At 35.0% G+C, this 21,753-nt stretch overlaps 1 protein-coding gene across 1 annotated transcript in view; it reads left to right on the top strand.

Moving 5' to 3' along the window:
- Nucleotides 1-21,753, top strand: part of ARID4A (AT-rich interaction domain 4A) — a 57,338-nt gene that overhangs the window by 10,940 nt on the left and 24,645 nt on the right. The window contains exons 6-13 of the mRNA XM_082386460.1: nucleotides 3,187-3,266; nucleotides 3,356-3,450; nucleotides 4,694-4,826; nucleotides 8,014-8,093; nucleotides 9,731-9,807; nucleotides 10,194-10,360; nucleotides 20,426-20,498; nucleotides 21,531-21,625. Of these exons, the coding sequence (XP_082242586.1) occupies nucleotides 3,187-3,266; nucleotides 3,356-3,450; nucleotides 4,694-4,826; nucleotides 8,014-8,093; nucleotides 9,731-9,807; nucleotides 10,194-10,360; nucleotides 20,426-20,498; nucleotides 21,531-21,625 (800 nt within the window). The remainder of the gene's footprint in view (nucleotides 1-3,186; nucleotides 3,267-3,355; nucleotides 3,451-4,693; nucleotides 4,827-8,013; nucleotides 8,094-9,730; nucleotides 9,808-10,193; nucleotides 10,361-20,425; nucleotides 20,499-21,530; nucleotides 21,626-21,753) is intronic.

The raw sequence follows: 21,753 nt of genomic DNA, 5'->3' as shown, positions 1-21,753 counted from the left end.
AATGCCAGAGTCAGTGTTCAATGGCTTCAAATTATGTGTTCTTTAAGATGATATTTCTAACATGGAAGTTATAGAGGAAACTTTTTTTTTTGGCCGCACCGCGTGGCTTGTGGGATAGTTCCCCAACCTGGGATTGAACCTGGGCCCTTGGCAGTGAGAGTGCAGAGTCCTAACCACTGGACTGCCAGGGAATTCCCTAGAGGAAACTTTTTTAAAATAAATTTTATTTATTTATTTTTGGCGGCGTTGGGTCTTCCTTGCTGTGCGCGGGCTTTCTCTAGTTGTGGCGAGCGGGGGCTACTCTCTGTTGTGGTGCGCGGGTTTCTCATTGCAGTGGCTTCTCTTGTTGCGAAGCACGGGCTCTAGGCGCACGGGTTTCAGTAGTTGTGGCTCGTGGGCTCTAGAGCACAGGCTCAGTAGTTGTGGCGCACGGGCTTAGTCGCTACGCGGCATGTGGGATCTTCCCGGCCCAGGGCTTGATTCAGTGTCCCCTGCATTGGCAGGCGGATTCTTAACCACTGCGCCACCAGGGAAGCCCTAGATGGAACTTCTTAATGATTTTGATAATCAGGGATGTCATGATTAAATAGGTCCACTATGTTGTTAAGTTTTCTGTTTGTCTTTCAGAAAGTCTTGAGAAGTTATATGGCTCAACAAACTTGTATAAAGTACTCAAATACATACCTTTATATAGTTTTATGAATTAAAAAAAATTCTTAAAAGTATTTTTTAAGAGAAACAGAGAAAATTCTGTTTCTCTTTGTTCACTTGAAGTTGGAAGGGGTTCGGTTCCTGTAAAAAATGTAAATGGGTTATTTGTACCACAATTGACTTTGGTCCTTACCTTATTTCTAACCATGGTAAAATTGTGTTGAAGTGAGATTAATTTTTTCCTTCAAAAATCTGATATATTTCAAGGTGAATATTTTAAAAAAACAAGAACTCAGAATGTTAAATTGTTGAAATTTCTCATCAGAGCATTTTGATTTGGGGCTGCCATTGATTAATAATAAAACATTGTGGAAAAGATTTTGTTTCATAAATTTGATATTAGTGATTTGTCTTATATTCTCATTTTCCTTCCTCACATCTCCACCACTTAAATGTGGTGTATATAGTGTATATGTGTGTGTCCAGTGTCACCATCTTTGGTATTGTAGGCGTTAAGGAAAATTGGAACTTTTAAGTTTTATTCTTTAGCATACTTATGGACATTAATAATAACATGAAAATTATTTTAAGTTTGGTATGATAATTTCATGATTTTGAGTTTTTCAAAGAGCAGTGGTTTATTTATCAGACTCGATGACACCATATAAATCATAATTGTGATACAAATATTTAAACTAGTGTTAATCAAGTGTAGATTAGTGATACAGTTGTTGGAGGATATTGTGTTTTATCCTGTCGTTGTGTCTGCAGGTGGTCATTAATTTCTGCATCATTGACAGTGTATAACAGATGATTTTGCAGAATTATTATGGTTCTTTAAATATGTGCATCAGGAGCTTTTAATATTCTCTGCATTGTCTCCTGCATGTAAGAGAATCTAAACTAGGTGTCTTTAGTCTAAGAGAAGGAACTGACTGAGGTGGATAAATATTGAAGAAGTTGAGTACTCTTACATAGTTAAGTTTCTACCATGAAAAATGTTTGTGATTCAAAGGCAAAGTTTTTGCTAATAAAGCAGCCCTTTAAAAAAAGTTCATGATTGTAATTATATAGATAACAAGGTAAAGATTTTAAGATATTAAATCAAGATAATGTAGAATTTTCCTTTCTTAACATTAATCTATTCTGTTAAATTGGAAAAACATTAAAAAATTGAAAAACATGTAGAATTATAAAAACTAGGATTAAATCTTAAAATAATAATCACTTTTGTTTATGTATGCTTTCCTGTGTATGTGCTTTTTCCATAATATATATAAACATTTGTTGATGTGTATACGCGTTTTAAGTATCAGAGGTAAGGATTCTATCTTCTTGTATTTTATTTTTTCATAATGCTGGGCATCAGGTATCTTCTGAGAACATTTTCTTTGTGAATATTAGATGGTAAAATCAGAGTACCTTTCTAGAAAATTAAACCTATAAAATTATCAAAATAATATATATAGCTAGATATATGAAGAGCACTGGTGGTAAATTGTTAAATTCCTTGCCCCCATTTTCTTGAAATATTTTACACATAGTTTCCAAGTAGTATGATTTCTTTCTTTTTTTTTTTTTTTAAAAGCTGGCTAAGATTGGACAGATTTATTTATAAGGTTTATTTATTTATTTATTTATTTATTTTGGCTGTGTTGGGTCTTCGTTTCTGTGCGAGGGCTTCCTCCAGCTGTGGCAAGCGGGGGCCACTCTTCATCGTGGTGCGCGGGCCTCTCACTATCGCGGCCTCTCCCGCTGCGGAGCACAGGCTCCAGACGCGCAGGCTCAGCAGTTGTGGCTCACGGGCCCAGTTGCTCCGTGGCATGTGGGATCTTCCCAGACCAGGTCTCGAACCCGTGTCCTCTGCATTAGCAGGCAGATTCTCAACCACTGCGCCACCAGGGAAGCCCTGATTTCTTTTAAATGTAGTAGAAATAAAAACTTGAGAAAGCTTCTGTGCAATTACGACTTATTTTTTAGAATTAAAAAAATTTTCTTCTTTCTGGTGTTTCAACTTTTATTTCTAAACTTCTTGCATCCTTCTCTAGCAAAAGAAACAAGTTGAATCTTATGACTTTAGAATTGGGCAGCCAGTTCTTCTGTTGTATTAGGTTATCATGCAAATAAGTAGCAGTAGTAGAGTGAACCAACAGCATTACGAGCAGTCAGACAGTTTCTGGACATTAGAGATGCTCCATTGATAACTGTTGTGAAAAAACCCATAATACTTCTTTTTTTTAAACCAGGTTTTTGCTCGTTCTTCTAAGATTAAAGGTAATTTAATATCTGTGCTTTGACTAGGTTGCTAATGGTTTAAGAAGGTCATTCTGTAGTGATAGAGATTGAAAAAGTGAATGGAGACACTTAAGCAGTTTGGGGCAGCCATTAACCTGTGTTTGTTTGGTATCTATAGAATGAAAACTGTGTGTATATTTTAAAAGGTTTTGAAGCGTAACTAACAAATAATGGTTCTTAAGCCCCAGGTAAATAGCAGTAAGTGTGCATAAATTCTCTGATATCTTTTGCCTATTGCAGTGTTCGATGATGGTGATGAGAGAACACTGAGACGTACCTCACTATGCCTGAAAGGAGAGAGACATTTTGCTGAGAGTGAGGTAGGGTAACATGGATGGACTTTTTAAATTGAACAACAGCTACTAATGTAGAGGCAAAAAGTGATTTAATTTGTCTGTTTCTTATCCAGACTCTTGACCAGCTTCCATTAACAAATCCAGAGCATTTTGGAACTCCAGTAATTGCAAAGAAGACGAACAGAGGAAGGAGGTCCTCTCTGCCTGTGTGAGTGTTTTCATGTACAGTAACATTACAATTATCACAACATTAAATAAGTGGTTTTTCTACGGTGGCGAAATTTGTTTGGGTGGCCTTTCCACAGCATCTTGTATCCTTGTTTTAGACATTTTACCCTGAGTAGGCTTTGTTCTTAATTCTTGGACAAAGTAATAGGAATAATGATCTCAACCCCTTTTTAAAAAAGGCTATTTTTTTTTTTGAGTTACTTTGCCAAATTCCTTAATTGATAGGATTATTTTGCTATGTTATGTGCGTATATGTGTTTTTTTAGCCTTTTTATTTCAAAAACATTTCAAGTTTAAAAATTGTAAGAAGAATACAATAAACTTTCATATACTCATCCAGATTCACTAAATTATTAAAACTTTTGAACACATTTGCTTTATCATTTCCTGTCTTTATATACATATATTATAATTATTTTTTATTTAATAATAATTTTAATTGGCTGAACCATTTAAGAGGAAGTTGCAAGCATCATGACTTCTTATCCCTAAATAGTTTATGTAAGAACAAGGACATTCTCTTATATAATCAAAGTATGGTTATCAAATTCAGAACATATAACATTGATAGAATGCTATTATCTGATAATATATAATACATATTTCAGATTTTGCCAGTTGTCCCAATAATAGCCTTTATACCATCGCCTGATTCCAGGATTCAATCCAAGATCATGCATTGCATTTAGTTTATGTGGTTCTTAAGTCTCCTTTAATCTAGAAAAGTTCCTCAGCCTTTTTTTGTCTTCATGACAGTGACATTTTTGAAGAGTACAGGCCAATTGTTTTGTAGATTTTTCCTCATTGTGGCCTTGTTTGATTGTTTAGTTATCCAGATAGGTTATCTAAATAAACCTCCTGATGTGTTTGGTGAGATCTTTTCCTAACCTGTTGGAGAATTAGAGTTACATTATCTGGAACCTGGCCTTCATAAAAAGTGGAAGGGCAGTCTCTTAAACTGTATTTGGCACAGTGAGTACTTCCTGGTGATAGAGCTTTTCTGTCCCAGCCAGTGGTTGGCATGAGAGTCTAAGTCCAGGTCCTCACTGATCTAGTGAAGTGCACTCAGGGTTACCATGGACAGCACAGGACTACTTCTTTGGGGCTAGGGAAGTATCTGTTTCTTCAATTCCAACTTGAATGAAGAGGCTACTACCCTGGGGTAATGACTGTATCAAAAATGGTTGATGTTAAGATCATGATAAAGTTATTCTAACTTTTAGTAACGAAGATGAAAAAGAAGAAGAAAGTAGTGAAGAGGAAGATGAAGATAAGCGACGTCTCAATGATGAATTATTAGGAAAAGTTGTAAGTGTGGTATCTACATCTGAGAAGAGTGAATGGTATCCTGCTTTGGTAAGTATAGTTTCTTTGCAGAGTTAATTAACCATTTAAAGTATTTGTTTAACATGGATTTTAAGAAAGCATCTAAAATATTTTGAGAGTGTTACGCAAATTTAGTTTGGACTTTATTGCAAAATTGAGCAATCCTACTCAGGTCCCGCATACTTCACTGTCTTCTTTTGTTATTTCCTTTCTTTACTTCTCTGTAACCAAGTATTTATTGAGATCTTTCAGTTTTTCCTTCAAAATGTGTCCAGTGGTCTGTTTTTACTCTGTTCCCATCACCTTTTTTCACCTGATATATAGCACCTACCACCAACTTCTCTTAACTTGATGCCTGAATGCTTTCTTTACTAAATTCAGACTTATTTTCTAGAAGTAACTTTTATAGAGAAATTTTAAAACATTGATTTAATCACGATAGTCCCATTCTCAAAAAAAAAAAAAACCTGCACTCATTTTTAGCTGATATCTGTGGTCATCCCTAGCTCTTAGTTTGTTTCTCATTTTCAGTGTAAGCTGTCTACTTAGGCTCTTTCTTAACTGCTCCCTGTGTAAGACACTTCACTCCTCCAGTCCTTTACCCCTTTAATCAATTAGTATTTACTAAGGATTTGCAGTGACTTCAGCTTTGCTCTAGGCTCCTTAAGAAAAGAAAGAGGTATGAGACATAACACATTGCCCTCAAGGAGTTTACTATACACATCTCAAAGACTGTGTAGTAGTTAAATATTATATAGTAATTTAAAAAACGTTTGGTGCAGACACTGGAATAGGACAAAGAGTTTTAGGGAAAGGAAGGGTATACCTAGGCTTTAGAAATGGCAAATCTTGGGTAGGTTGGTAGAGAAAACTAACCTTTGCTTACTTGGGAAAGGAATGAGAAGGTATGGGCAAGAGAATTACTTCACAAGAGGAATCAATAGTACTTGGTAATACCTATCTCCCCTTTCTCTTCTTCCTACTCCTCTCCTCTTAAATATGTCTTAAGGCTCAGCTCAGGTCCTACCTTTCCTGCAGATTCTCCCCTAACCACTTTAACATAAGTATGCCCCTTCTTCTCTGAGTTTTGATATCACTTATATCTCTAATAATAATTTTGGCACAAAATACCTCCCAAATTAGGTTAGACTCCTTTAAAGAACTGAGGCTTTTTTTTTTTTTTTTTTTTTTAGGTTTCTGTGTGCATATAAATACATTACTCAATTCCTATGTAGTAGATTTACTTTACATAGGAAAAGTCTGAAAATCCTTTGAACCTTTCAGCTGTATAGGCCAACAAGTAAATGGGTTTGGATTCAGAATACTCAGGTCATAATTTGTCAAGAGATTAAAAAAAAAAAAAAATGCCTTTATTTACTCAACAGGTTTATCATTTCCCAGGTGATAAAAGATGAGTAAGAGTCAGTGTAAGAATCAATCTTACATTTGATGATTTTAGTGTACTGCAGAGAATAATCCAAGTAACTGTAATATAAAATAGTATACATTCAATATTAGGACTTCTTGTCCTGAGACCTTGCATTTATTTGAAGGAAATCCAAAAAGAAAAATAAAGAAAAAGCCTTCATGAAGCTTTTGAGCTGAGCCTTGAAGGATTTAAACTTAGTTAGCAGAGCTTCACTAGAGAACTTTCTTAGAAGAAACAGCATAAGTAATAGGAAAGAAGGGGGTTTGTTCATGAAACTGTGCTGTGGGAATCCATTTTGGCTAAATATTAGATGTGAACAGGGGCATAATAGGAAAGAAGACTGGGAAGATAATTTGGATCAAGGGCAGAAGGGTCTTTAAAATTTCATCTAAAGAATCTGGACATAATTCTGCATAGAATTTTGCAGAAGAGTGATATTATTTGAGCAGCATATTTAGGAATGTTAATGACACAGTGGTATGGTGGATGGATTGTTGTTGAAAGCAGTGGAGGTGATAGGAATCAATTTGGAGGCCATTAGAGTGGTTCACAGGTGAGGTAATTAAGCCTTGGGTTCTGTCTGCTCATCCTTTAAGACTTACCTTAAGCCTTAGCTGCCACACATTTTCCCTTCCCAGGTTTGGTTAAATCTTCTTCCTAGGTGTTTTTATTGATACTTTATCTTATGCCTAGTTGGTATCACTGTACTTTTCCTTCGTTATGTTCTTTTTGTATATCTTTTTGTATTTACCTTTCCATTTCAGTGTTAGCTCCTTGAGGGCAGACACAACTATATTATTAGTCTAGTAATTACCAGCACCTAACAAACAAACAAAAAAACATTTAATACCATCTGATGTTAAGACAGCTGATACAACTGCCAAGAATTTTTGATTGTCTGGACATAATGCTGTTTAGTATGATAGTCATGACCATGTGTGGCTATTTAAGTTTAAATTGTAACTTAATTAATATTAAATAGAATTAAAAATTCAGTCTCTCAGTTGAACTGGCCACATGTCAGATGCTCAGCCCCATGTGATTCATTGCTGCTATATTGGTCAGTGCCGACAGAGAACATTTCCATCATTGCATAAAGTTCTGTGGTTGGTGCTAGATTACCACAGAGGGGCTAATGTTGAGCAGGTACAGTTCAGCAATTTATTAGTAGCCTTTAATGTTTTTTAAATATTAAATTCTGTAAAGAATATACAGAGATTGGTTAGTTACTAATGTTAAGACATTTGTTATTTTTAAAAGTTAAATTTAAAAGTTCTTCACTCAGATTTTCTCTGATTTGTTTAATTACTAAAAATTGTACATGCCTTGGTAAGAATGGGAACTTAAGTGCTTATTTTAATCAAATAGGCAGATTTCAAAATTGATCCTGATTTAAGTGCATTTAAAAAAAATTATAATATGGCATATTTTCATCATAGATCATACATTTTTTTTGGACAGTAAATGAGTTATTATTTTTTGGCTTAGAATAAATCCTAATATTTTTAAAGTGGTCACATTATGGTTTATATTTCATTAATTATTCATTTTATTATCTAATGACTGCGTATATTAAATATCTAGAAAGCCAATATGCTAAAGAAAAATTAGAAGGCAATCTTTTGTAAGTAATTTATTATGGTATGGAAGCTGTTGACAATGAACCTATTTCTTTTCAAATATAATCATTTCAAGAAGTTAGGGGATCCAGAATTGTTATTATAAAAAATATATTCTTTCTTTGAGTAGGGAAAGTAGTAATCAATCTGCTTTTATTTTATATTTCAGGTAGTATCTCCCAGTTGTAATGATGATATCACAGTGAAAAAAGACCAATGTTTAATTCGGTCATTTATCGATTCTAAATTGTGAGTAATGAATCACTTAATAGTGTTACATTGGGAGAAAAAAATGGAAATCAAGGCTTTATTTTTTGAAGTTTAATCATTTCATGAACTGAGAAGTTGTTACCTAATATGTTTTGACTTTTTGTAATATAGGTTATTTAAAAAAAATTTTTTTTTAATAAATTTATTTATTTTATTTTTGGCTGCATTGGGTCTTCAGTTGCTGTGCGTGGGCTTTCTCCAGTTGCGGCGAGTGGGGGCTACTCTTCGTTGTCGTGCGCGGGCTTCTCATTCCAGTGGCTTCTCTTGTTGCGGAGCACGGGCTCTAGGCACACAGGCGTCAGTAGTTGCAGCACGTGGGCTCAGTAGCTGTGGCTCGCGGGCTCTAGAGTGCAGGCTCAGTTGCTGTGGCTCATGGGCTTAGTTGCTCTGCGGCACATGGGATCTTCCCGGACCCGGGCTCGAACCCGTGTCCCCTGCATTGGCAGGCAGATTCTTAGCCACTGCGCCACCAGGGAAGTCTCTAAAATTTTTATATAAAAACTGAACAACAATATGTGAGAATAATATTTAAAAAGTTTTAAAATAAAGCATAGTATTGATTTTCTCTTTAATTGTAAGAATTCTTTTTTTCTTTTAATTTATTTTATTTATTTATTTATTTTTGGCTGCGTTGGGTCTCTGTTGCTGCGTGCGGGCTTTCTAGTTGTGGCGAGCAGGGGCTACTCATCTTTGCGGTGCGTGGGCTTCTCATTGCGGTTGCTTCTCTTGTTGCGGAGCAAGGGCTCTAGGTGTGCAGGCTTCAGCAGTTGTGGCTCACGGGCTCTAGAGACCAGGCTCAGTAGTTGTGGCTCACGGGCTTAATTGCTCCATGGCATGTGGGATCTTCCCGGACCAGGGCTCGAACCCGTGTCCCCTGCATTGGCAGGCAGATTCTTAACCACTGAGCCACCAAGGAAGCCCTAATTGTAAGAATTCTTTATTTTTATTATGTGTACTATTTCATATTAAAAAACATGAAATTTACTTTTAATAGAATTTATATTACTAGAATAATTATTTTGACTTTTTTTCTGATTAAAAGTCAGATTTTGAACTCCAATAAAAATTAATTTAAAAAAAGGTCAGAGTTTTAGAAACCTTCCTTCACTTAAACTTTGCTTTGTTTCCAAAAACTGTAAAATTACGTATTTATTGAGTTGTGATTCTCTGTGAAAAATTTGATACCATAATAATATATCTTACAATGATAAAAATATTTTAATGTTACCATCTATTAAATTTTTCATACTGAACTGAATAGTAAATTTGAGAAATATGAAAGATCAAAATAGACACTATAAGGAAAACACTATGCTGATATAAACTACCCCATATTGTAGGTAAGAGGGTTGCATAAATTGAAATATTACAAATGTGAGGCTCTCAAATTAGTGTGCTTTGAGTATGTGAATCTTTAGAATTAAGATATTAGCTTTGCCTATATTACCTCTTGCCCTTTATTAAGGATTAGGATATACATGGTCTTTTTAAAACAGTTTATAGGTAAAATAATTTTGATTTTGAGATTTGTATTTTCTGTGTGTTAACATGACTCTTTAAGTGATAATTCTTATTTAATAATGGTTTCCCTCCTATTTATTCTTCTCTATAATTAGTTATTCTATAGCAAGAAAGGATATCAAGGAAGTAGACATTCTCGATCTACCTGAATCTGAGCTCTCTGCTAAACCAGGTAAAATAAGGATGAATCAATCCATTATTTCATGATGTGACTCTAAATGGCAAATTTAGTGGCAAAAGCAAGACTGAATATTTTCTGGTGCCATTTTAACTGTTTAGAGTTGATATCCACTCTTCTTTAATGCCTTTTTTTAATATCTAGATAAAGTATTTGACCTTAATTCTTTGTGTGTTTTATCACTAACATTTCTGACAGTATTCCCTAGAGAAAAATAAACATTAATATAATATTATAACTTATATGTTCAAATTTACTGTATCATTGTAGAAATGACAGCTGAATTTGAATCCAGATCTTCTGACTCTGAATGTCATGGCTTTGTATTATTCTATGGTGCTAATTCCATAACAACTGCTGAAGTACATTTTTACTTTTAGGGCTGCAGAAAGCAAGCATCTTCTTAAAAACTAGAGTTGTTCCTGATAATTGGAAAATGGATATAAGTGAAATCCTTGAGTCATCCAGTAGTGATGATGAAGTTGGCCCAGCTGAAGAAAATGATGAAGAGAAGGAAAAGGAGGCCAAAAAGGAAGAAGAAGAGATGGTAGGTGAAATTTCATGTTTGTAACATATGAAAACATTTTAATACTCTAAAAATAATACCTTCATATATTTTCCCTGTGTTTAGATTCTTTATATTATTTGTTGCTGTCTTTTTCTAGCTCAGCTTTATTTGGGGAAGGGGGAGCTTTCTGGCTTTTAGCTTAGTGGGCAAATCAGAACTAATTTTTAGTGGGTAAGAGATTACAAAGAAGAACTTTTCAGGTTAAATGAGCAGCAAGTACAAACTTTTTTTTTTTTTTAACATCTTTTCCAAATAACCAAGGAGGAAGGAAATGTAACTTTTAGGTATATTACATGTGTTAACTCATTTAAATTATTGCCAGATGGAGTAATTGTTATTATTCTACTTTAAAGAGAAAAGTGAGGGTCAGAAAGGTTAAATAACTTTCCAAAGATGACACAGCTCAAATGTGGAGAGCAGGAATTTGAACCCAGGTCTGGTCTGTCTTAACCTTGAAATCTCACCTCTTTTAAAAGACATTTCACAGTATCTCAAGGATAATGAGGATTAAAAAAATCCTATCTAAATGGAAGAATATTTCATTTGGTAGTTGGATAAATCATAGAAAAGATTTAGATTGTATTTTATAAGTGCTAATGGTTTTCTTTGTAATACCACTGTGTTGTTAAGAATGTATATGTAATTGTAGGAAATCATTCATGAAGTACCGCATAATTGCTTACTTGAATATTGCTGTCTATTTTTTCAGCAGTGTTTTGTCAAGTGAGATAAACTGTCCAGTATAGTTTTGGTTGTTATGAGGTAAAGGGGCTTCAGGGCAGACAAAGAGAATGAGTTTACTGAAAAAGACCTATTTGAGCATGAAAAATATTTGCTTGGAAAATGTGGAATGTTTGTTTCCGTTTTACATACACAAATAAGAATTCTTGAAACAAAATGAGTGTACTTGTATGTGATATAGGGCATAGGGTATTTCTTCCCTTTTACTTCCCCTGCAGTATTTGGCTTTTTGCACTCTGAAATCAGAATGGCGGTTCATACTTACAGGCTGCCTACAGAGTTGCCATAGTAACGTGCTGTTGGTTTTAAGTGAGCATGCTCGGAAAGACAGGAAGGTTTTGCAGAGGCTTGGCGGGTTGCCAATGGAGGTTTGCCAGATGCTTTGAAATGGGCTGTCTTTCTTTTCCTTTCATGTAATGTCTGATTTTTATGTGGAAGAGAATGTAAGTAGTGCTGTATAACCCTGCGGATGCTGTGCCCTAAGAGGGAAAGCAAATATTGCAAGTCAGACCGAAAAATGTTCAGATACTGTACTGATTAAGTAGAAGGGGAATCTAACCATTTTACATGTGAAAGAAAATGCAGCATATAGGTAAGATTTTTTCTATATATTACCATTTTGATTGCCAAAAATGAGGTTAAATAAGAATTTTAGGTATTGATGATTTGGCTGATATGGTAGGACTCGTAACCAAGCGTAATTGTTTCATGTAAAAGAGACAGTAGGAGTCTATTTTTAGAATATCAGAGGATGAAGGCTATTTTTCTGAAACATAAGATAGATTTTGAAATGAAAATGATGACACTTTGGAAAAATTTGGGATTTAAAGTCTAAATATTAAATGTGATTTTTGTATTTTATCTGTATTTATTTATAGATTATATGTTTTCAGGGTAAATAGGCCACATTTTCAGGGTGTGAACTGTTGCAGTCTGGTTTTGCTTCTTTTTTTTTTTTTTAAATTAACATTGAAGTTAGGATCTTATATTGCCAAATACTGAAACACATAGTCTCTTAATTTTTGCTAATACTTTTAATTTGTATCCCTTTCAAAATGCATTTTCCCTGATCCCCACCCCCCCAAAAAAACCTGAAATTTTAAACAAAGAGGGTTAAAAAGGCTGTGTAGTAAGGTTAGAGAGGATGCCTGTAAAATAGTAAGTAGTAAATAGTGGTCTTATTATAGCTATTAATTTTGTAAAAGTCATAATGTTTTATTTAAGCTGTGAGTAAATGTTAGTAAAAAAGAATGAAGAGCAGAGGCAAGCTCTTTTACCTATTGTTTGCAGGTAGTAAGTAAAGAAATTTAAAAAGGGAAGGACCTTTGTAAGGATAGTATCTTCTTAAAATGTATTACTTAAATTATGAACTGTTAAAATTAAGTGAACCAAGATGCTTTTCATCTACTAAAGAAAAAAAAAGCACAATCGCAAAATGTAGTCACTGATTATAAGATTATTTAAAACTATTTTTCAGATATTCATTTTCATGCATATACTTTATTGAATTACCTAATAGAAACTAATTTCCTCTTTTTCTCTGGCTGTACAAGTAGATTTTCTTGAGTGAGATTTGGTTGCTTTAGAAAAAAAAAATCAGCTGCATTTCTTGCTCTTGGATTTAAGATTTAGATGCTGAATCATTCTAACCTGTCTTGGATAGTAATTTTAAAAAATTTGATATATTGTAAAACTGAAAAGCAGTTTAATCTATATTTAGCAAAGGAAAAAAATGGATATGGTATAAAATGAATTAAAATCTGATAAGCCAGGGCCTACCTGGCTTAGTCATTACAGGCCTTTACTATATAAGTGAAGCTAAGCTGTTGTATTTACATTACAGATCATATTCTTCCCAAAATGTAATTATGCTATGCTTTCCGTGAGGATTTAATGTTGCTTGACAATGATCAAAAAGATCTTTTATAATATTCTGTAAACCACTGTAACAATACTTTAGCCAGCCATTTGGTGTTTGTAAATTTTATGCAGTAGAATCATACAAGTGTTAGATACTCCTGCAGTACTAATGGGCAGTGTACATTGTTTTTATATTTGATACTTTGAGTACCCTAACATAGCCTTAATAAGGAGATTTGAGATTTACTGTGGAGGAGCATCTTTTATACTTAATATTATTTTGAATTCCTAAGCATTGGTAGTTCAGGATTTGAGTACAAGAAATATATTTCATACTATTACTGGGTAGGAAGAGACTTGAGAGTCTGACAGGAAGTAGGTCCTACCTATATTGATGACTCTACATTTTAAGTCATTGACAATTATATTGAAAAAGGTTCTGGAGAATATTTTTGTGGGTATTACTTAAATGTCTTTTGTTAGGACATTTTTATATTAGAAAAGATATTACTGAATTTCCTTTTTAGCTTTGAAATTGTTTGAAAAGTTCATGTAAACATAAACAATGATGTCAGGTATTCATTTACTCCTGACTTATATTCACTTTGGATGAATGTAGGAGAGTTGTCTAAGGGTAAAATAAATAGGTGAATGTTTAGAAGACTGAATATCAGGTGGGAATTTGACTAGTCTTAGTTCTTTTATCCTTTTGGTTTGCTATAGGTAGGCTTATATGTTGGGCCCTTTCAAAAATCTCCTCTAATTTCATATTTAGTAATGAAAATTAGAATTTAGTGAATTTTTATAAGAAATGCTCTTTTTTGTTTAGAAGTATTGACAGCCTTTTCTCCAGTCGTTGAATTTCTAGGGATCACTGTTACATTTAATTCCTAGGATTACATTCCCCTATTATAAAAATCATAAGTGCTTGAACTTTTTAATTCATCGAAATGTGAATTTTTTTTAATGTTTAAATCAAGTGTTATTTTTGTGTATTTATGACTTTTTGTAGATCAACCATAAAGGCATTTGTTAGTGATCATTCAAGATCACTTTGGGTATAAACCTATAGTAAATGCTTGATAACTCAGGAAAATCATGTTAAGTCAATAACATTTACAGAAAAATTTAAGGTAATGTTAGTATTTTAGGTATATCTAATAACTCCAGCTGCCAATCAGGTGTTTCTAAGCAGACCCTATAAAGGCAACCTTCAATGAATAACTGAGACTTTAGCTTGCATTCAAATGTGATAACTTATCTGCTAAGGTCTTAAAGTGTAGCCTGTTAAATAAGCAAGCAAAAATGTCCTAACGTCTTTAGCAAAACCTTTCTTCACAGTGTTAGCACAAGGCTCTAACCAAATTAGGATCACCTAATCAGATTAATGAGGATTGCACATCTGTACACACAAATAACACCTACATTTTTATGTATTTATAGAAAAAGGTATTTTATAGTTGTGGTAGTAAGACTGATTTTAAAACCTTAGATTTGATAGCATGTGAACCACAGCTTGATGACTGAAAGTAAGATGTGTGTACCTTTTAAAATAGTGGGGGGGGAATTACTAATTTGTTATAGGCAGGTTGTTTGTAAACTGTTTTGTGAAATTATAACACAGTGTCTTACCACATAATGAATATATTAGGCATGACATGTGGTTTCTGAAATTTTCTGTTTAAGTGTACACAACAGGGAAGAATGGTACCACTCTAAATTTTATGATTAACAAATTTCACTGGGCCTTCAGTACTATTGGTCGGTTCTCAGTTACTATAATCTAATCATTATCTCCTCCATTAAGCCAACAACCCTACCCCCACTCCACTCACTTTGGAAAGAAACTAGGAGCTTCAAATTGGGAGCCAGCTCTAAACCCCACCTGCCTGCTCTCCTTCCCTTAATGTACAATTAATAGTATGTTGTCCTCTTCTGTAAGATGAGTCCCTCTTTTTAGGCTCTGGATCTCATTCCCTTCTTTCTTGTCTTAGACTGTGAAGTATCTCTTTTCTTTCCAGCATCTTTAATCTATTCCTTTCTGTTGTATCCTTCTTATCAGCTTTTAAAAACATGCTTACATCTCTTCCAACCTTCTGGCAACCTGTCCAGATTCCTTCCACCAACCCCTCCACCTTATGGCCAGATTGCTCAGAGGTATATACACCGTTCTATTTCCAGACACCACCACCCTGCCCCCCGTTCACTCTTAATTCACTGTAGTGCATCTTGTACTTCCACCACACCTAAAACTACTAAGGTCACCAGTGACCTCCAACAAATTTTTGTGCTAAGTCCAGCAAATTTTTGTCATGATTTCATTTGTCTCCTTAGTAGGTATTCAGTATCTTTGACATGCCTACCTTCTTAAATCACCTGACATACATGACATTACATTTTTTCTGGTTTACTTCCTAACTAAATGATGTAATGACTCCAAATCTATATGTGCATCAAAGATGTCTCTTATGTCTCTTGTTAACTCCAGACATTTATATTAAACTTCCAATGAGGATTTCTTCATATTTTGTAAGTCCTCAAACTCTATATGGGCAAGACTGCACTCATCTTTTCCCCCAAACCTGTCCTTTCCCTGTTTGTTCCTAATTCACTTGAATAGAAGCACCATCCACCCAATTCCTCAAGCTAGATAAATGAGATAAATGAGATAATCCTCTCACTCTTGCCTCCCTATCCAATGAGACATCAGATCCTGTCTCTTCTACTTACTTTATAGCTCTCAAATTTGCCCACTTCCCTCACTTTCTACTCTCTGTCACCTTAGTTCAAGCCACTCTTCTCTTTCACCTAGCTAGACTGGTGCAGTAGCAACTTGTTCTTTCCATGTCCATGCTTTCGCTACTCCAGTCTGTTCCTCTGTACTGCATCGAAGTAGGTTTTTTAAAACTAGAAATATAAAAACGAGATTCCTCTTGGAATAAATTAATTTTAGGGCACAGAAATAAAAATAAAAATCCAGTCATTGACGATAAAACTGTGACTAAAATCAGCGTGTCTTTAACTTCATGGAACTTATTGAGCACTTATAACATGTTGAAACTTTGAGGACTACAAACATGAATAACCTAAACTAAAAAAAAAACTCGGCATTAACACCTCTCTCTCACTCTCCCATGCTCTCTTTCTCTCTCCTTCAGGGGGAGGGGTCATCTTTCCATCATCAGGTGGCAAGACTAATTCAGGCATTGATCCTCTCTTTGTGGACTGTGGCAGTAGCTCCCCTTTCCCTTCCAATCCATCAAACTCAGAGAACTTTTAAAAATACAAATCTGACCTAATTCCTCTCTAGCTCTCTCAAACCTCACATCTACCCAGAGTGTCCAGTTCTGATTCTCTAACATATCATTCTAAAGTCCTTTCCTGATCACAGCCTGCCTTTGCCAGCCTCATGTTTATGCTGTTTGCTCTTGTTCCCGGGCTGTATGCTCTTCACATTCTGAGGCTTTCCCTACTATTACCACCATCACCGCACCCCCAGCAGAACCATTCATCCCCTCACCTTGCTCCTGTATTCTTTTATGTATTTTACAACACTTAGCACATTTTGTCGAATTGGCTGGTTTTACATTTCTACACCTCCTGCCAGACTTGAGGGCCAAAAGCGTCTTCTGATTTGAATTGCAATACTTTTGCAAAAGTCTGTGATTCGTGGTAACTATCAAAAATGTTTGAGCTGTATTTGAAGACATAGTGTCCAAAGTCAGAAAATACATAATCTAGTAGTAGATAGGTATACAACTACTATAATATTAGGAAGTTATACTCCTGCTAACTAAAATTGTAAGTTTCTTAAAATTATGATCATATTCATGCCTCTTCTATATCCTTAGCCCCCTTCCCTGCCCTGGCATTTTACTGGGTGCATAGTTACTCTTCACATCCTTGACTAAACGAAGGAAAGAAGGCTCATCAGCAGTCTAGTGGGCTCTACCTCCCATTATTATAGCCCTCTCCCACTTCAAAACCCTTGAGGGATGAAAAACCCTCTTGGCTCCCAACCAGGAGAAGAGACCCTGCAGGTATTGTGATAGCAAGCACAGCCCCCATACAAAAGTCATAAAGGCAGAGTCTTCTAGTTGGAGGCATTTTCTACCATGTGCAATTTTACTCTAAGGTGACTAACAAGAGAGCTATTTTAAAAAATAAAATGATTGTGAAGAATTACTTATTGTAAGAGATAAAGCAATTTTGAGTTTTGCGAAGACCATCAGGTAAATTTAAAACTTTGTTTATAGCGTCATCTTTTTAAAATTTTTAATCAAAATAAATTTCCTTTCAAGCAGGCAGTTGTTTTTAAGTAGAATTCTTTATTCATTTATATCTTGTTTTCACACCTGATAACTGCATTCTGAACTTAAAATTTTATGGCCATAATTTCTCATGGTACTTAAAACACTCTTGACATCCACTAACTTAATTCCAGTGAATTTAAACTACCAATTTTTATCTATAAAACTATATTCTTAATCATTAAGAATTTATCAAATGTTTGGTAAAACCTTAATAAATACCTAATTTGCAATTGATGGGTTCATTTTGTTTACTTGCTTTAGGAAGAAACTTTGATTTCAAACTAGTGCTTTTTAAAAAAAATTGCTTTTACATATACTGGATACAACAGTCTTCTTTGAATTCTGTAAGATCATAAATACTAAAAATGAGGTGTTAGTCTGAGGAGAGACTACTGTGATTATGAGGGACAGGCAAAGCATAGAGCCAGTCTGGTATAAGTTGTTTTTGTTTTTTTCCCCATACCAGAAGTCCTTAAAATTAGTATCTGAAATGATTCTTAGACTACCAGATTACTCCTTTCTTGAGTTAACTCATTGGCAGTTGTTTTCACAACCTTGTAAAAGCAAAATTTTTTAATTCACTTGGGGAAAAAATTGCCATCTCTTGATCTGAGTATTTAGTAAAGACCTCTATTAACTCTGTAGTGATTATTAAGTCTGTATGTATATTGCTAACTATTAAGTCTGTATATTGCTAACTTTTGAGGCTTACTAGAACTTCGACTTAAGTTTCTTTATATTTTGTTAAACTGAAAGTACTCCGATGCTATAAGTTATTCTTTTTTTTTTTTTTTTTAATTAATTAATTAATTTATTTATTTATGGCTGTGTTGGGTCTTCGTTTCTGTGCGAGGGCTTTCTCTAGTTGCAGCAAGGGGGAGCCACTTTTCATCGCGGTGCGCGGGCCTCTCACTATCGTGGCCTCTCTTGTTGCGGAGCACAGGCTCCAGACGCGCAGGCTCAGTAATTGTGGCTCACGGGCCCAGTTGCTCCTCGGCATGTGGGATCTTCCCAGACCAGGGCTCGAACCTGTGTCCCCTGCATTGGCAGGCAGATTCTCAACCACTGTGCCACCAGGGAAGCCCTATAACTCATTCTTAATGAATGTACTGAAAGAAAAAAAAAAGACTGTACTGAGGGAAAGACTTTTCCCTTGATTGCCTCATGCTTTTTTTATTATATATTTTAATCGACCTTGATTGCCTCATTTTTTTTAATATATTTTAATTAACTACATGTTTATTGATCTTGGCTATATTATTAGCTGTTAAAAACTTAAAAAAATTTTTTTGCTCTCTGGATTTGTGAGCACTCAATATTTATTGCTTGACAGTTGCCTTTGCTTTGAATATGGCTTTGCAAGACAAAAGTCTGAATTCTTGTTTTGGAACATGGAAAAATAGTAGTACTCTGGGTCTTCCCTGGTGGTGCAGTGGTTAAGAATCTGCCTGCCAATGCAGGGGACACGGGTTCGAGCCCTGGTCTGGGAAGATCCCACATGCCGTGGAGCAACTGAGCCCGTGTGCCACAACTACTTAGCCTGCGCTCTAGAGCATACGAGCCACAACTACTGAGCCCACGCGCCACAACTACTGAAGCCCGTGCGCCTAGAGCCCGTGCTCCGCAACAAGAGAGGCCACCACAATGAGAAGCCCACGCACTGCAACGAAGAGCAGCCCCTGCTCGCTGCAACTAGAGAAAGCCCGCGGGCAGCAACGAAGACCCAACACAGCCAAAAAATAAATAAATAAATAAATAAATAAATAAATAAATAAATAAATCTATTAAAAAAAAAAAGTAGTACTCTGAAATTAAATTATGATAATTTATATGAAAGAAATATATCAGTGTTTTCTTTGTCTCTCCATAGTATTGTTAAACTTTAAGAATTTTCCCAAATATTAATTTATAAGTAGTCTATTAGAAAAGGAAATATTTTATTAAAACCCAAAATCCGGGCTTCCCTGGTGGTGCAGTGGTTGAGAATCTGCCTGCCAATGCAGGGGACACGGGTTCGAGCCCTGGTCTGGGAAGATCCCACATGCCGCGGAGCAACTAAGCCCGTGAGCCACAATTACTGAGCCTGTGCGTCTGGAGCCCGTGCTCCGCAACAAGAGAGGCCGCGAGAGTGAGAGGCCCGCGCACCGCGATGAAGAGTGGCCCCCACTCTCCTCAACTAGAGAAAGCCCTCGCACAGAAACGAAGACCCAACACAGTGAAAAATAAATAATAAATAAATAATAAAAAATTAAAAAACAAAACAAAACAAAACAAAAAAAACCCAAAATCCATTTGTTTGCCTAAGAAAAAATCATTAGGTTTATATAATTAGTAAAATGTAACACACAAATAGGTATTTGTAGGAATAGTTGTTTCTGTATGAATGTTTCCATTAGTTTTTTTTTTTCCATAGAACTAAATTGTAGTTATGTATCTAGTTTCCTTCCCTAAGAAATAATTTTCATTGTTCTATTTTAAGGGGTTGCAAAGTCAAACTACAGAGGCCCTGCAAGAAAGGCAAATGAGAAAAGCAGGCTACTATGATGCAAGAGGGGCTGGTGGAGTCTGGGATAAAATAAAATTTATATGGCTCATTTACATGCATTTAAATTTCTTTAAAACATTGTGCTATCCAAACAAAAAACCTTTGCCATGCGACTTCGCAGCCTCTGGTTTATATTCATTCAACAGTAACAACATTTTAATATTGGTATGTGAATTATTTTAAAATAATAAATACATTTGTAATTATTACACTCATCTATCAGTATATTCCTATGGGCCACATGGTATTTTGAGGATTTTTTAAAAAACACCAGATGAGGTGAAAACACCCCATTCCTAAAGCTTTTCCTCATGGCTAATCTTCGTCCCCACAGTGATAATTAACGGGAAGGTTCGAGTGATAAATGGAGTGGAGAGTAGAGATTGTATATCTTGACAATCGCATCAAACCAGCTCTATCAAAATATGAATTAAAATATGGTGTTGTAGGATTTTGAGAAAAATTCATATTTTCTGGCTTCATTAAAATCTTATCCCCTTACCTTGGGTTCCCAAAACGAAAAACAAAGAAGACAGTGTGTCTCCTATTCATTGTTCTGTATATTTATATATTTTATCTTTACAGCCTGAGGAAGAACCTGATCCTGAAGAGAGGGACAGCTTCCTTCAACAGCTTTATAAGTTTATGGAAGACAGAGGTATTTTCATGCTTATTATTTAAAAGCAGGCATTTCTGGGAATTCCCTGGCAGTCCAGTGGTTAGGACTCAGCGTTTTCACTGCTGAGGGCCCAGGTTCAATCCCTGGTCTGGGAACTAGTGCGGCATGGCCAAAAAAAAAAAGTAGACATTTCTTTTACTGTTTTATATTCTAGGTTTATGTATTATTTTTGTTCAAATCATGGTACAGGGATTTGGATTTCAAGCCTAAGAATCAGTTATAGCTGATAATAATAATTAAGTATTGGGAATAAAGACAACTACTAATATCTAGTTTGAGTACAAATGTAGAGGAAAAGTAGTTTTGGTATAGTTAAATTTTATCTTCTTGAGACTTATGAAACCAGAAAATATTATAATAATATTTGAGTAATAGAAAGTGAACAATCATAATGTAAATCTACATACCCATTATTTACTAATGGCGTTTTGGTGGCAAGTAAACTAGTCTGATCCTTGGTCTCAACAAATTAAACATAATAGCCCCTATCTAAACGGAGTAGGATTTCTAATAAAGTTAGAAGCTTTATAAATCATCATACTTATTGACATTATGTCAGTCCTGGAAATCCTCAGATAAATCGGTTCTAGTGGCCTTCAGCAGTGATCCTTCAGATTACTGCCACCCATCTTAACGTTTGTGTTGAAGCATTCAAAATGGAACCATGGCCTAAAATGTGCCCTTTCCATTGTATGTTTTCTTGCCCAGGCTTCTTGAACCAGCAACATCATTTGCTACACCTTGCAGGCCAAAGGTTTGATTTAGTTTTATCCAATTCAGTGGCAGTTAGAGAGGTTATTTTATTAGTTGTGGCAGTAAAACTAAAGACCACCACAGTACTGTGTAAAGAATATAGAGAATATTTTGTGTTGTCTTACATAATTTGAGGTTCTTTAAATATATGCCTCTGATTAGTGATATTTGGGAAATTAGAAATTGATAAGCTTTGTTTTCAACTTAGTATTTTCCATTGGAATTAACATTGTATTTCTGCTCTCTGTTATTTAAAAGGTACTCCAATCAACAAACCACCTGTTTTGGGCTATAAAGATCTCAATCTCTTCAAACTCTTCAGACTGGTTTATCATCAAGGTGGATGTGACAAGGTAAGTAAGACTGTAATGCAAAGTTAAATTGTCTAATGTTGCACTATAATATGTACTTTAGGTAATAAACACATTTTCTTAATGAACATACAGTATTAGTGTAAAGATTATTTCCCTTTGCAAACATT

This window comes from Balaenoptera borealis (assembly GCF_965194805.1).
Source record: "Balaenoptera borealis genome assembly, chromosome: 3".
Lineage (NCBI taxonomy): Eukaryota > Metazoa > Chordata > Mammalia > Artiodactyla > Balaenopteridae > Balaenoptera > Balaenoptera borealis.
This window is presented reverse-complemented; position numbering and strand designations above follow the sequence as displayed.